The sequence below is a fragment of the Penicillium malachiteum genome, assembly GCF_028827825.1.
Source record: "Penicillium malachiteum strain IBT 17515 chromosome Unknown utg000001l:1.0-8184562.0:1.0-8186909.0, whole genome shotgun sequence".
NCBI lineage: Eukaryota > Fungi > Ascomycota > Eurotiomycetes > Eurotiales > Aspergillaceae > Penicillium > Penicillium malachiteum.
In genome coordinates, this window is record NW_026643094.1 from 3,090,138 (window position 1) to 3,104,249 (window position 14,112).

A 14,112-nucleotide genomic window follows, 5' to 3' on the forward strand; every position below is an offset into this window, starting at 1 on the left:
TTCCTCAAGTGTGAAGATCCGATATGGAATGAGTGGGGGCTTGCTTACTTCCACCGGCAATAGCCTCCGAGGTCGGGAGCCCTTGGATGCCGCCGGAACTAACATTTGAATACCCCAGGCCTAATGACATCCCTCGGTGTTCGCGCCGAGATAAAAATGCGGGGGATGTTGATCACTTCAGAATAATGGAATAGTTTGGACTCTTGTCCAAGGAGATTCACGGGATTTGTCACGGTGTTACATTGTTAGAATGAAAATTTTTGATTGAACTATACGTCTGCTCATGTCGGGATCCGAACGAAGTGGAGATGGAATAGAAAATACTGAATGCATGTGTTTCCAGTCTCCACAACTATTCCACCCAATAGCCTGACACTCTCTTGAACTAATCAGAGTTGACATGCTCAAGACCGACAGAAGTCGGAGCCTCCTTCTCATTAGTTGAATCTGAATCATCATATCGTGCGTTCTCAATATCATGTCGCCGACGATCCACTCGACTGGCTTCAATCACTGCCACTCCTTTCACACTTTCTTGAACACCTTGAGTAAAGCAACTCCATCCATGCCCTTTGCCTTCAAAGATATAATCAATTTGCTCCAGGGATAGACCTTTGGTTTCTGGATATAGGAAATAAACCATCGGTATGAACGATGCGTTAAAAACAGCCCCTAGATCAATGTCAGAATAAGGTAGAATTTCCATAATAGCAGATAAGACTAGGTTCAGGGAACATACAGACGACATAATATTTCCAGCCAATGGCTGCAAGGCTTGAAGGTGTTACGGTGACCACGATACCATTAACTGCTCAGACGTTAGATATGAACAACTGCGAGAGGAAGGATTGACTAACACAGCCAGTTTGACGCCGAAGCAACTGCACCGCCCTTTGAACGCATTTTTAAGGAATTGATTTCCTAAGAAGAATATCGCTATTAGATATTGCCAGCCGAAGCGATGAAAATAACGCCCGAGTGGTTACCGGTGCATACATCCATGGAACATTCAGATAGCTAGCCAAGCATATTAGTCTCTTGTTCAATCGAAGCCCCGAGATTCAGTTCGTTCTCATACCTCATTCCAAAGGCATCATAGAATAAACAATACATCACAACTGTCATGATGGCACCGCCTTGGCCTGGAACATTGAAGCCGACCGCAATCAATGCCGACAAGATCATCATAGCCACTGCACCCCACAGCATGATGGTCCGTCTACCAATCTTCTCAATGAATAAGACTGGCATGAATGAGAACACTGCATATTGAGTTGCAGCCACTGCAGCAATTATGTGACCCATATTCTCTTTAACAGGAAGGTATTCAACGAGAACGATGGGTAAGTAGTATGCGATCGAGCTATGATTTCCCGGTGTCAGCCTTAAAGCTTCGTAATGAGGGTAAGTATGATGACTTACTTGATACCAGTCAGTTGCTGCATATAGAGAACACCAAATCCCAAGAGCATACGGCGGAAATTTTGCTGGCCTCCGTTTTTGAAAAGATCACTCCATGAACTCTGTCCCTCTTCTTCCAGTGCCGCACTAATCTCATCGCGGACTCGAAGCACTTCTGGGTCATTTTCGTCACGGTCCTGGAGACGAGCAATGATTCGCGTCGCTTCCTCAATCGACTTGTGATTCGCGACCCATCTTGGAGATTCGACGAGGAACGGGACGCTTACAAGAAGGTAACTTGCTAATATCAGCTGCACACAAATAGGGAAAATCCACTGGAATTGTGACGCGGCATACGAGGCTCCTAATGTTATCCAGTTCGATAAGAGAAAGCCGGTGTTGATGTTGGCACTTTGAATTGTGAGGTAAACACCGCGATTATCTGCCCCTGGGACTTCGGATTGCCACTGGAGAAAATTCGTGTTAGTAATTCAGGTCTATAGGGAGTTCGCAGAGTCTTCACATACCGTGGGAACAATTGATGTCATTACACCCACGCCCATTCCTGTCACAACTCGACCGACCATCAGGTGTGGGATCACCCTGGCGGTAGCTTGGAGGATTGTCCCGACAATGACGAAGACGCAGCCAATATACTGCGATAGTCAGCCACAGCTAAAATCTGCTAACCATCGAAGTTTTGATCTTACAATGGACTTTCTTCTCCCTAGCTTCTCGCCAATTATTAGAGTGAGAAGGGATCCAATCAAACAGCCAATATCATAGAGGCCAGTGATAAGTCCTTGTTGTAATGCCTGCAGAGTCTTTGTCAGCATTATTTTTTATTATTCTGATGAATTTATATCAATTGGTTGATTTACCGAAGGGTTGTTGAATTGGTTCACAAACGAAGTTGAATCGATAATGTCGCCCATCACTCCTTGATCATCTGTCAAGCGTCAGAACATGCCCATTGAAACAGATCATTCAAGGTCGGGAGTTATTACAGCCAAAAAGCAAAAAGCCCATGCTAGTGGCAGCACTGATATTCATGTCCAACGTTCTACTCCTGGGTTGAAACATTTTGAAGTTAAAATGAAGGTAAAGATAAGCAAGTGCTACAGCAATGAGAAGAGAAATCCTTAATCATGATTTATCGATTAGTCGTTAACTATTTATTCACATGGAAAGTGTCCACATATTGCGTTGATAGACAAGGATGGCTAGCAACTCCCCATAACGAGTTCCGGGGCCCCGCAAAGCTATAACCCAGTCCCGGAACTTTCCTGGATGCGGGGAGTGGTAAAATAGGCAATCTGGATATGCGTCGGTGGCTACACATTCTTCTTTTTTCAGAATCCTTGTCAAGTTCTCGGTAGATGAGACTACTCTAATCTCAGTAGCTATTCCAAATAATCTTGAGATCAGGCATATGGAAGCATTCCATCATTTGAATCTTTTATTCAAGTTCAATGCGAGCACAATTAATGAGATCTTAGTCTCATATTTCAAACTCATTATATGAAAGGAGTTCAATTATCCTTTTCAAAATATTCTGATTCCAAAAGGTCAGCTTTCCAATGCAGCCTACCTACCTCTTACCCCCTTACTCATGCTTCCGGTGGAAGAAAAGAGGATGATACTCACTGTCTTGGCAATCTGTTTTAAGATGAGAAATTAGTTCTCCCTAGGAATTTCGTTTTCTCCATCTCATAGCAATTTTTTTAGATAGAGTTTCACTGTACTCGTGCAGCGAGTGGGTGAAGCTCGGTAAATCCGGCTAAGCGGCTGAGGAGGATCAAACTGATAGAGTTCAGGATCAGACAAAGAGGGGAGACCACCTGGACAGGGTTCTCCTCAATGAATCATGAGTCTTGATATGTTATCCAAAGTCCAAGTCATGGTCCCTGTTTAGTAGAACCTTGAATGAGCCAATAAGAAGAAAAGTAACAACCCCCACACGGCGACCAAGCTTTTAGTGAAGTGTGGGGTAAATAGACAACTTCCCGCCAACTTCAACTCTGTCGTCATCATCACTCCCCAATTGACAAGCAAGATGGACCGCGAACGTCCCGTTGAGTATGGCAGGGCAAAACGTGCACCTCGGGTGTCCTCAGCGTGCCAGCGATGCCGTCGGCAGAAGCTAAAATGCGATCGGGAGCGACCCTGCGCGCTCTGTACTCGGTCTGGGGTAATCTGCATCTCCGAAAATCGTCCCACGCAGAGAAGGCGCAGGGGCGGTAATCGAAATGCAGCAAATAATGCAGCTCGAACTCCGCGAGAGGTATCGGTACCTGTAGATCCTTTGGATGGCAACGTCGTGACGACACTTGGTAGTGCAATTATAACACCGGAGCGCGATCTGATCAGCTCCGAGGAGCTGAGTAATGATGCTCTTAAATATCAAAGCTCTGGAGATAATGTCTCCGGCTGGTTTGGTCCTAATGCTCGAACCTCGTCTGCGGGAATGACACAGGAGGTGAGTGGACTCGAAGTGTAAACAACTGTATGCGTATTAACCAATGCGTCGCAGATCATTGACCAGTTTAGCCCAAAGACGATACTGGCTAGCTCAACCTCTGCATTGCCAGGAGGCTCAAGATCAGATGATGTGCTTGGTAACCACGCCGAGAAGTCGAGGTTGATCGAGACGTTTGATTTTGAATTCCCTCTCAGACCTGTTGCGGACTTCCTCTTGGAAACGTATCTTGGAGCCGTCCACTGGTTTATGATGGTGTTTCATGAGCCCACATTCCGAAACCAATATGAGAGTATCTTGGATGATCACTCATCTCCCAAATCAAACTCCAAGCTACTTTTGATCATCCTCGTACTCTCACTGGGAGCACATTATACCACAGATGACCGAGTGAAAGCCCACAGTCCAACATTTGATTTGGAAAAATTTCGCGAAAAATCACTAGCGAAGGTTAAAGAGCGTTTATGGGACTTGCTTGACGATTCAGATGTCGAGTCTGTGCAGGTTTGTGTCTTGCTTGGCTCATTCTATTTGTATCACGGTCGCCCAAACCTAGCATATGTGGTCCTTGGGGCCGGTATCCGATGCAGTCAAATTATGGGCTTGGATAAAGAGTCATCGTGGCGAAGGGTGTCAGAGATGGAAAAAGAGGAACGGCGAAGAACGTTTTGGGCGCTATTTGTGTTTGATAGGTGAGTAGTCTGATCTTTGGTTCAGCATCTTGCCTCATCATACTAACATGGCGCGACAGATTTGCTTCGATTGTTTACGGGAAGCCCTGCTCTATTCAAAGAGAAGGAATTGACGTGAAGATGCCCCAAAACCTCGGAGACACCACGATACAGCATCCACATTTTCACAGTGTGGCTTCTATGCCCGACGGCACAACGGAATCTGTCACAAGCTTTACCTACGTCAAGTTCAAAATTCAGCTTTACCAACTTGCGTCCCCCATTGTTGCTGATGTTTACTTCCACCGTAACTCAGATCCTAGTATTCTTGCAGCAAGGGTGATGAAAATTGATCGCCAATTACGGACCTGGTTCACGAGTTTGCCTCCGGAACTGAAGCTGCAGGAGCTGTGCCGCCAAGGTATGAAAGAGACTCCACAAAATGCTCGGATATTTATGCTGCAAGCCCTTGCTTTGCAGCTTGCATACGATAATGTGAAGATACTCCTCCACCGACCGTCACTATCGCAGAACATTCTCAATATGACCCCTGGGCCTGCTGAGGAAAATTCCCCACAAAACAGAGACGGACAGTCCTTCACTTACACCCGCGAAGCCCAAGGTGCGCTTCTTACAAGCAGAGATAATTGCTGGGAATCTGCGATCCAATCATCCAGATTAGGGATATACGGGCAATGTCTTGAATACGCACGCGAAACCCACGCAGCAGCATTTTTGGGTATAAATTTATTCACTGCGAGCATGGTCCTTTGCGTGTTTGCATTGTCAAATCCGATATCTACCCAGGCACAGCTTGCTAAGCAGGCTGTGACCCGAGTCATGTCTCTGTCTCGATTTCTTGCCAACCGATCTATTCTATCCGGTCAGACTAACTTAGTTCTTCGAGACTTGGTGAACCTGATTCTTGAAAAGGAAAGAAAAGTTATGCTTTTCGCCGATAAGGAGCCTCTCACTTCACGGCCCAACTATAACCAGATGGGAGTCGCCAGCAAGGAAACAATCCCCATGAATACATTATCGCCTATGCCATCTGAGGCTTTTGAAGAACCACAAGAGTATAGGTCGCTGTCTCAGTCTCCATTTGAGGATCCTAATGCACCATTTTCTGCCTCTCTACTTGCAAATGTCACGGGCCAGATTCATGACATTCCGGACTTCGCAAATTTGGATTTTGATGACGGCATCGCCACTCTCCAAGAAGGTATGTTGATTTGCTTGAGTAATATCCTCGAACTGTAGACTAAGAGACTCAAGCTAACAGCACATAAATTGTAGCCATGTTTCCTACCATCAACACCCAAGGCTCATGGAATTTTCCATCCGAGATGGGTGTTTCAAGCGCCCCATTCCAGCCAGGCGAAAGAATTATGAATCCGGATTTTGACATTACCAACTCTATTGGACAAACATGGCTATGGAACCCGTTCTCTGAGTCCTATAGGGGCTAACTGTATACATTGACTATTGTACAATACTTTCCATGTTCAAGTTTCACTGCAAGAACCAAGTTCTATTGACCATGATGGTGGTCTCACCATCTTATTTCCTCTATTTATCTAACAAGTGACATCACATAGTCAGCTCCAATTCCAACACTCTCATAATGAGCCTTGGCTGTCTCAAGTTGAGTGAACACATCCTCAACCCCGACGGGGGTTCCATCAGGCTCAACGTATGTGTATGAGCCAGTCACATGAAACAGAGTAACCATTTCCTCAACCCCCTCAGGAACTTCCAACGTGTGGATATCACCAGGTGGCTCATAGGAATAACTTCCAGGGGTAGCCCACCAATCGTGCTCGAGGTAATGCCAGCGTCCTTTGAGTGTCGCAGCATGGACAGGGCCGGAATGCCGGTGTCGCGATAGGATGCCGGATTTGCGCACGCGAAGGATATTCACCCAGTACCCTTGAGACAAGGAGAACAGAAGAGGTCGGAACCAAACATTTGGTTGTTGGGGGACCCAGTATTTTTCCTCTTCTTCGAGATTGAGAACGGATGGAATGACGAGGTCGTTGGCAACGCCTGTGAGGAGAGGTCCGCTGTAGGGGACTGCTTCTGCGAGAGGGCGCTCGGATGGAGGCGGCATTATGTGAGGCAAAACGAGGAGAAAGAATCAAAATATCAGAGTTTGATTATTATGGTTATTATGTTTGGATTAAAATGTTGGAAATCCTGGGAACTTCTCTCCTAGCAGCTAAATCTACCATCAATAAATAGCCTATGCAACTGAATACCCCGCTTCAAGTAAAACGAGCAAATAAATTTTGAAGAATTACAAATGAAAGAGATTTAATCTATGACAGGGATCATGAAAGGACTTGTGACATCTAGAACACCGTTCAACTGTTGTTGTACACGATCGGAAGAGCAGACGGTTAAATTGATAGCTTCCGGTGGAAACTCCCACGTTAAGAAGACATCCAACGGGTCGGAGATCGGATTTCAATCGATCATCATTGCCAACTTGTAAATATCAAGCTTACAAAAATGATGGCAAAGAGAACACCAAGCTGCACGCTTTTGAACTTATGCGTGTCTATGCAGACTCGGGCTTCCTACTTTCTACATTTCTGAATCAAGATGGGATCTACTATCGACTGCCACCCACCTCTGAATGACCTCTTCTCCATCCGGGACAAGACAGCCATATGTACTGGTGTTACGGGTGGAATAGGCCAAGAGTTGTGTCTTACTCTAGCCCAGGCCGGTGCCAATATTGTTTCTATACAATTAGTGGACGACCCAAATGGCCCTAAACTCCGTGCCGCTGTCGAAGCACTGGGACGATCCTTCAGTGCATTTGAGTGTGATATTTGTGACTCAAAGGCTCTACGAGAAACATTTGGCAAAATTTGGAGGAATGAGATTCAGCCTGATATTTTGCTGAATTGTGCAGGAGTGAATCGAAGGGGAAAGGTCGAAGATTTGACCGATGAGGACATTGATGTTGTGAGTGACAACATCTGAGATATCAGACGTCCCCCTCTTCTAATCGAAGCGCTTATATTAATGACTCTATTCAGGTCCTCGGAACAAACCTCAAAGCAAGCTACGTTGCGGCCCAAGAATTTGGGCGACAATTAATAGCACTTGAGCGCCCTGGGAAGATCGTGAACATTGGTTCGATGCTCTGTTTCCTAGGAATGTATAATGTTTCTGCATATGCCGCCTCTAAAGGAGGCGTCTTGCAAATGACAAAGGCTTTTAGCAATGAATGGGCCTCGAAAGGTATTCAGGTCAATTGTATTTGTCCCGGGTAAGTTTGTCACCTTCATATTGGCAGATCCACTCATACTAACATAAACCTTGAGGTATTTAAAAACACCTATGACGAAGAAGATCGTGGACGATCCCGAATACAGCTCATATATCATGACACGTACTCCAGCTCGGCGTTGGGGTGAACCCAAAGATTTACGAGGAGCACTCATCTTCTTAGCGAGCCCCGCCAGTGATTTTGTAACAGGGACCAGTATTGTGGTCGATGGTGGTATGTTGGCTATGTAAAGGCAGATCCAGCTTTGATCTCAAGTGATCAAATCATGAATGAAATATCTATTGACAAGCTTCGTGTTATTTATCTTCTCGTTATTGCTTTTGCCGTATAATCAAAGGGGTTCTTTACACCCCGCACTGTGTCTTTTTCCCCCTTGAAACCCGTTCGGCCGAACTTCACTCACCTGAGCAGGTCACACATCAATATCACCTTCTCGATATAACTAAAAGAATGACGATGATCTCAGGCAGCTTCGTGCCCAGCTAGTATATCTGGTTGTCGGGCTGAAGTTTCCCCTCTCTGTGTTTTTTTCTCAACACGACATCTCTCAAGTTTTTTTCTCTTTCTCACCTTATCACCTTGTCGACCTTGAAAACTTGAACATTATGCCTACCATTATGGTGGCTGTTTTTCGTGGGGACCCGATCGACTGGGCTATGTATCGACACACAGCGATTCACGTTCGATACGCAGATGGAGAAGATCATCTTCTGCATGTAACCGGCGCACACCCGTTTTTCGAATACACACCGCAACCCGAAGACCCAACGAATATCGGCTTGAAGGTGGAGGCGCTAATCCCGGTATCGAGCCCTGGGGATTCCTTCACGAAAGAAATGATCGAGAATTCGTGCGCGCAAACACCAGTTCGAAATGATCCTCATAATAAAGATTGGAACTGCCAGAATTGGGTGGGAGAAGCACTAACGGGTCTGGTTTCGATTGGCTGTGTAACCAAGGAGCAAAGATCAACTGCGCTAGGGAGAATGTTGGATGTTTGTCTGGAAGCTGAAGAGGAATGAGTCTCAGGTATGTGAGTTCTCTCATGACTACTTTATATTTTCGTTCCTAGTCTGACTATTCAATAGGTACTACTTTTAGAACAACTGGATTTCCCAGTCACTGTTCAACTTGAGTTTCTGGTTACTTTCCGCGTCTGAGATACACTTCAAGTTCAATTTGCGAGTTCATGAAAATAATCAAATACATCCACTACCTAATTCATCAAAATATGCAGGCTCGGGCTTCAAACATGTCCACATATGTCGATAAAACTATCAGTGTCAAGATTTTCTCATTCTCAAGACCGTATTGACGCCGTGACTTCATCTCCAAACCTGAGATCTCTTAGCATGCATTCGGGTATTAAAAATCAAAAGCGCTCCCAAACCTGTCCATCAATAGAAATCAGCCTATTGAACAGCTGGTTTCTCATTCCCATAGCTGTCAATTGGTAAGATTGACGCGGCTCCTTGCCGACAATAAGCAGGCCATCAACAACCTCTTTCCCTCCCATCGCCCATCCAACAACTAACTTTCCCTTCCACCCCATTCCACCTTGCTTCTTCATCTCTTGGACATCCGAGATAGGAATTTTGAACAGTACCGAGCTGCTCTTTCGGCTTTCAATTTGGATATCTCCATGCTGGATATCCGTGGTGAAGTACAATAGCGGAGGCTCCTTTGTTGAGTCAATAACAGCCGCTCCACGCTTACCTTTATACCTGGCTTCGAACTCCACAGGGCCAATTGGTACACTCTGTTTGCCCTTTGAACGTAATACGCCAACCCGATTCGCGGCAGGAACAGAGCCGATCATTGCCCGAACCTTGTCTAGCCCTCTTTTGCTTTCGACTCCAGTTGCTGTAGTGCTCTTGAAGAGGCCGATTACTCTGGATGACCAGGTATTCCGACCTATCGCGTGACTCTGAGGAGCCGTATCATGCGTCCTCATTTGTTGCGCATCATCGGAGGCGGCCTTGTGGATATCTTCTGGTGTAGCACCAAGAGTAAGCTCTTCATGATGGAGTGAGATTGGTCTAGATGGCGGTCTATCCAGTGAGCTTGGCGGTGGTGGTAATGGTGATGCATTGGCCTCGCCAATTCGAAGAAGGGTGAGAGTTAGTTGTGCGTTTGTCGGAACACCTTTGAGTAGTGAGCTGCAGAGGCAAATGATTAGCAGAGAATTATCTGTGTGATTGTCAACATACTTCTGTAACTCCAAGAGCTTTTCCCATCGAGGATATTTCCGGTTCAAACATTGGATCCCGCGCCAGATGATTGGATCTCCAAAGAATGCGAACCCAATGAAGAAACTAGTGGACTTTACAAGAGCATAGCTCGATGTAAACCTCGACAGGAGCCACAGCGGCGCTATAACCGAGGCGAGGCGCAGCTGAGGAAAAAGTCGTGGGAAGGGTGGCGTGCCAGACAGAGCACTTGAAAGCCTAGTTAGCCTTATACAGACAGAAATCATGGAGATTGGTGCGAAACGGACTTTCCAAATTTCTCATACATATCAGTAATATCGTTAATTACTTGCATCGAGATATTGGCAGCCTCCAAAACGGATTGTTTCATGGGTTGTCGAGTTTTGTCATGCGTATCAACTGGAATCCCCCCACTCGCAGCGCTCTGCGCATCGGCAGAATTGGAAACAATATCCATCGCATCTGGAACACTCGCTTCGAAAGGTGCATCCTCAGGAACAGCTTGGTCGTTCTTCCCGACAGCACTCCCGACAGCAACAGTAGCAATTCCAGCTACCAGGTTACTAGCCTCCTTTTCAGCAGCTTCACCTTTGAAGTTTTCCGGCGCACCAGTAATACTATGATCGGATCCAAGTACGCCGGCTTTGGGTTTCTGAACGCCACCCGTACTCTTGTCCACGAGAGCAAGTGGGGCTGGAGGAAACAGCAATAGCCGACATGGAGGAACCAAGATGATTGCGAGTAAAGTGGCGAAGAATGCTGGCATTAGAGAATCAAGCAGCCAGGCCATAGTGTACGCACTACAGAAAATAGCCGTTCGACGAGGTTCTTTCCAGGACCGTAGGCGAGCGACATGCTTGATGAACCCTGTTAGGCCAATCACAACTGTGGTATAGAACCTTTCAAGAGTCGCCCTCAGCTTATCTGGCGAAAACTCATCATCGTCGGATCGAGTGAGGTCAAGATTCTGAAGAGGAGCGGTTGGTATTGCTTTGACATTGTAGACTTGCTATTGATGGTCAGGCATAGAGTCTCAGGGAAATATAATCCAAGCCGATGTCAGACCTTATCAAATCTCCTCAGAAGCATCCATAAGTCTTCATTTGACAATCCAGCTACCAAGGCCTCGTCAAAATGCTCAGAGGGCTTATTCCATCCTAAATCTGTCACTTCGGTAGTATTGTCTGTTTGCTGTGATAGGCCTTTCTCATCCTGTTCAATTTGAGACAATACATGGCTATCAGTTGGCCCCTCAAGAGTCGGAGGCCTCTCTGTAATTCCATTCGTGTTAACACCACGGCTGAAGCCTGCGTCTGATGGAGGCGATGGTCCTGTCATTATTGAAGATAGTAACAAGTTTTGTAGGTAGGCTGTAATACCCGGGTAAAGCAGCCATTCATAGATCGATAGTGAGTTAAGAGAGAGTTAAATAGAAGGAATGGACCTGATTTCACTTATGAGACATGGGTTACAAAGTCTCTCTTTTGTTCTTCCTTGTACTTCAACCTGTACTCGGGTTAGTGACGTCATCCTGAATACTGACCAGTTGATGACCTCTGACCTCAATGTCAACTCGAGATCGAAAGATTTCAGGCTGATGGTCGAATGAAAAGATAATGTTCATATGTTTGACTCAAATGAGACCATTACTTTCTCTACTGTACCATACATATCAACATAGTGTGTTCGCTGTCGTCAAACAATGATGTCACATGACATACGCGCTCCAAAAATGGAATCCAAAATGTCGCGTCGTTCAACCAACACTTCAAAAATTCTCAACTTAACCTGATGGCAGAGAGACCACCATGAGCGAGCAGTGTGCTAATCCTTTGTTGCTGGGATGGATCAAAGAATGGCTGGATCAAGCCCGTGAGCGCAACAGCAAGGGTGTGACAGTGTGGGTATCTCGCGTCCTTTTCGCGTCCTTTTCGTGATCCCTCGGTACTGATGTCATTCTAGCTACAAGAAGGCCTACGAGTCGATGAAAGCATGTCCCTTGGAATTTGAGCACCCATCGCAGGCTCAACAACTGAGCGGACTAGGGCCGAAACTATGCGATCGTTTAACGGAGAAACTCAAGGCACACTGTGCGGAGCACGGCCTTCCCATGCCGGAGCCTCCTGGTCAAGGTGAGAGCACCCTATAAACAAACTACAACCCCCCCCCCCCCCCAAAAAAAAAAAAGTGAAAAAAGGTGAAATCTTACAAGTTTTATTTTAGGAAATAAAAGAACATCTGATATTGGCGTTGCTGATCAGCCTGCCAAAAAGCCCCGAAAAACTAAGCCTTATGTTCCAGCTCTACGGTCTGGTGCTTATGCTCTTTTGCTAGGCCTAGCAACGATAGGAGAAAATGCGGCACAGGGCATGACCAAGGCTCACCTCATTGAAGTGGCCCAGCCGTGGTGCGACAGTTCTTTCACGGCGCCAACTGACCCAACGAAATTCTACACAGCATGGAACTCTATGAAAACCCTCGTTCGGAAAGATTTGGTCTATGAGCATGGTCGGCCACTTCGAAAATATGCACTCTCTGAAGACGGCTGGGAAGTCGCTAAAAGAATCCAGAAGACACTTCCTGAGTCAGCCCAGAACATGATGGCCTTCACAGGAAGTGACTTCCAGGGTCAAACTTCACAAGGTGCTTCGGCTACTGGCGCTCTTTCGATCGATGATGATGACGAAGTGCAACTTGAATATGAATCTCAGTCAACTATTCCGCGATTCCCAGCCTCAAATACTGACGGCCCGACCGACCCAATCTCGCTCCCTCCTGGAAGCTTCACCATCCAGCTTGTGTTAGATACCCGTGAAGTCCGTACATCAACAGACAGAGACTACATTGCGAATGAGCTCATCAAACAAGGCATCACTCCACAGGTCCGTGCTCTAGAACTAGGCGACGCGATGTGGGTAGCCAAATGCCGTGATCCAGCTTACCTCTCCCGCTACGGCGAAGAAGGCGACGAGGTGATGCTAGACTGGATTGTTGAAAGAAAACGTCTGGATGATCTGATAGGGTCAATCAAAGATGGTCGATTCCACGAACAGAAGTTTCGTCTCCGTCGCTCTGGCATCAAACATGTCATCTACCTGATTGAAGAATTCTCAGTGACGCACCCCGATGCTGCGGGCGGCGCGCAGAAATACCAGGATATGGTCGCATCGGCTATTGCATCCACGCAAGTTGTCAATGGCTATTTCATCAAAAAAACTAAAAATCTGGACGACTCGATCCGATACCTGGCACGCATGACCCTGCTTCTCCGAAAGATGTATGGAGCCTATGACACGCCTAATGAAGAACCTAGTTCCAGCCAGCCTGCGGCATCATCAAAAGTCTCTCTTATTCCCAGTCGCTGCATTTCCTCTACTCAGTCTTATTTGACACTCCTGGATAGTCTTCGTGCCCAGGATGATTCCCTCACATATGGCGTGACCTTTTCCACTTTCTCTGCCCTGTCCTCGAAATCAGATGTGCTTACTCTCCGAGACATCTTTCTGAAGATGCTCATGTGTACCCGCGGTGTGACAGGCGAAAAGGCGCTTGAGCTACAACGACATTGGCAAACACCTCGTGGTCTGGTGGAAGCTTACATGGCTCTAGAGCCCAAAGATCGGGAAGCAATGGTGTCCAACCGGCTACAATCTTTGGTGGGCAGGAAAAAGATTCCCAAAGCCGTGAGCAAGCGGATTTCAGAGATATGGGGCCAGAGCGGTTAGAACAAACGAATATCGATGTTACGCATTTCTTAACATGAAATTTGAAATAGATCAAGATGAAAACGAATTAAGCATTATCTTTTAACAATGGCAATAATCTAGACTGGACTAGATACTACTAATTATCCATTACAGTCCACTTCTTGATACATTGACTCGGATCATCCACTTCCGTCGCACTTCGGGTTTCGTTTCGGCTTTGAAAATCCATACCCGAAGACCAAAGCTATGACAAACCCGAACAATCTCAGCCTAACACGGCGATGAAAAAAAAGATCTAGATCAAACTCAAGCCACAGTGGGTCTTTTTATGGAAATTCTAGTA

The 14,112-nt window shown here is 46.2% G+C and overlaps 6 protein-coding genes across 6 annotated transcripts; 3 read left to right on the plus strand and 3 right to left on the minus strand.

The window, feature by feature from the left end:
- Positions 1 to 385: 385 nt before the first annotated feature.
- Positions 386 to 2,484, minus strand: N7483_001164 (sugar porter family MFS transporter; the record flags this gene model as incomplete). Its single annotated transcript, XM_057084602.1, has 10 exons — positions 386 to 672; positions 740 to 808; positions 858 to 921; positions 987 to 1,017; positions 1,079 to 1,363; positions 1,423 to 1,868; positions 1,929 to 2,057; positions 2,112 to 2,216; positions 2,283 to 2,350; positions 2,409 to 2,484. 10 exons carry the CDS (start codon positions 2,482 to 2,484, stop codon positions 386 to 388), a joined length of 1,560 nt encoding a protein of 519 aa, XP_056950751.1.
- A 973-nt stretch (positions 2,485 to 3,457) lies between these two features.
- N7483_001165 (Zn(II)2Cys6 transcription factor) lies at positions 3,458 to 5,811 on the plus strand (the record flags this gene model as incomplete). The annotated part of the gene is made up of 3 exons (XM_057084603.1): positions 3,458 to 3,880; positions 3,935 to 4,572; positions 4,632 to 5,811. 3 exons carry the CDS (start codon positions 3,458 to 3,460, stop codon positions 5,809 to 5,811), a joined length of 2,241 nt encoding a protein of 746 aa, XP_056950752.1.
- Positions 5,812 to 6,124: 313 nt separating this feature from the next.
- On the minus strand, positions 6,125 to 6,661 carry N7483_001166 (2,4'-dihydroxyacetophenone dioxygenase family protein; the record flags this gene model as incomplete). The annotated part of the gene is made up of 1 exon (XM_057084604.1): positions 6,125 to 6,661. One exon carries the CDS (start codon positions 6,659 to 6,661, stop codon positions 6,125 to 6,127), a length of 537 nt encoding a protein of 178 aa, XP_056950753.1.
- A 494-nt stretch (positions 6,662 to 7,155) lies between these two features.
- N7483_001167 (uncharacterized protein) lies at positions 7,156 to 8,874 on the plus strand (the record flags this gene model as incomplete). The annotated part of the gene is made up of 4 exons (XM_057084605.1): positions 7,156 to 7,524; positions 7,599 to 7,831; positions 7,887 to 8,065; positions 8,405 to 8,874. 4 exons carry the CDS (start codon positions 7,156 to 7,158, stop codon positions 8,872 to 8,874), a joined length of 1,251 nt encoding a protein of 416 aa, XP_056950754.1.
- Positions 8,875 to 9,224: 350 nt separating this feature from the next.
- Positions 9,225 to 11,400, minus strand: N7483_001168 (DUF3292 domain-containing protein; the record flags this gene model as incomplete). The annotated part of the gene is made up of 4 exons (XM_057084606.1): positions 9,225 to 10,011; positions 10,063 to 10,290; positions 10,350 to 11,071; positions 11,128 to 11,400. 4 exons carry the CDS (start codon positions 11,398 to 11,400, stop codon positions 9,225 to 9,227), a joined length of 2,010 nt encoding a protein of 669 aa, XP_056950755.1.
- A 470-nt stretch (positions 11,401 to 11,870) lies between these two features.
- N7483_001169 (crossover junction endonuclease MUS81) lies at positions 11,871 to 13,787 on the plus strand (the record flags this gene model as incomplete). Its single annotated transcript, XM_057084607.1, has 3 exons — positions 11,871 to 11,962; positions 12,025 to 12,194; positions 12,286 to 13,787. 3 exons carry the CDS (start codon positions 11,871 to 11,873, stop codon positions 13,785 to 13,787), a joined length of 1,764 nt encoding a protein of 587 aa, XP_056950756.1.
- Positions 13,788 to 14,112: the final 325 nt, after the last annotated feature.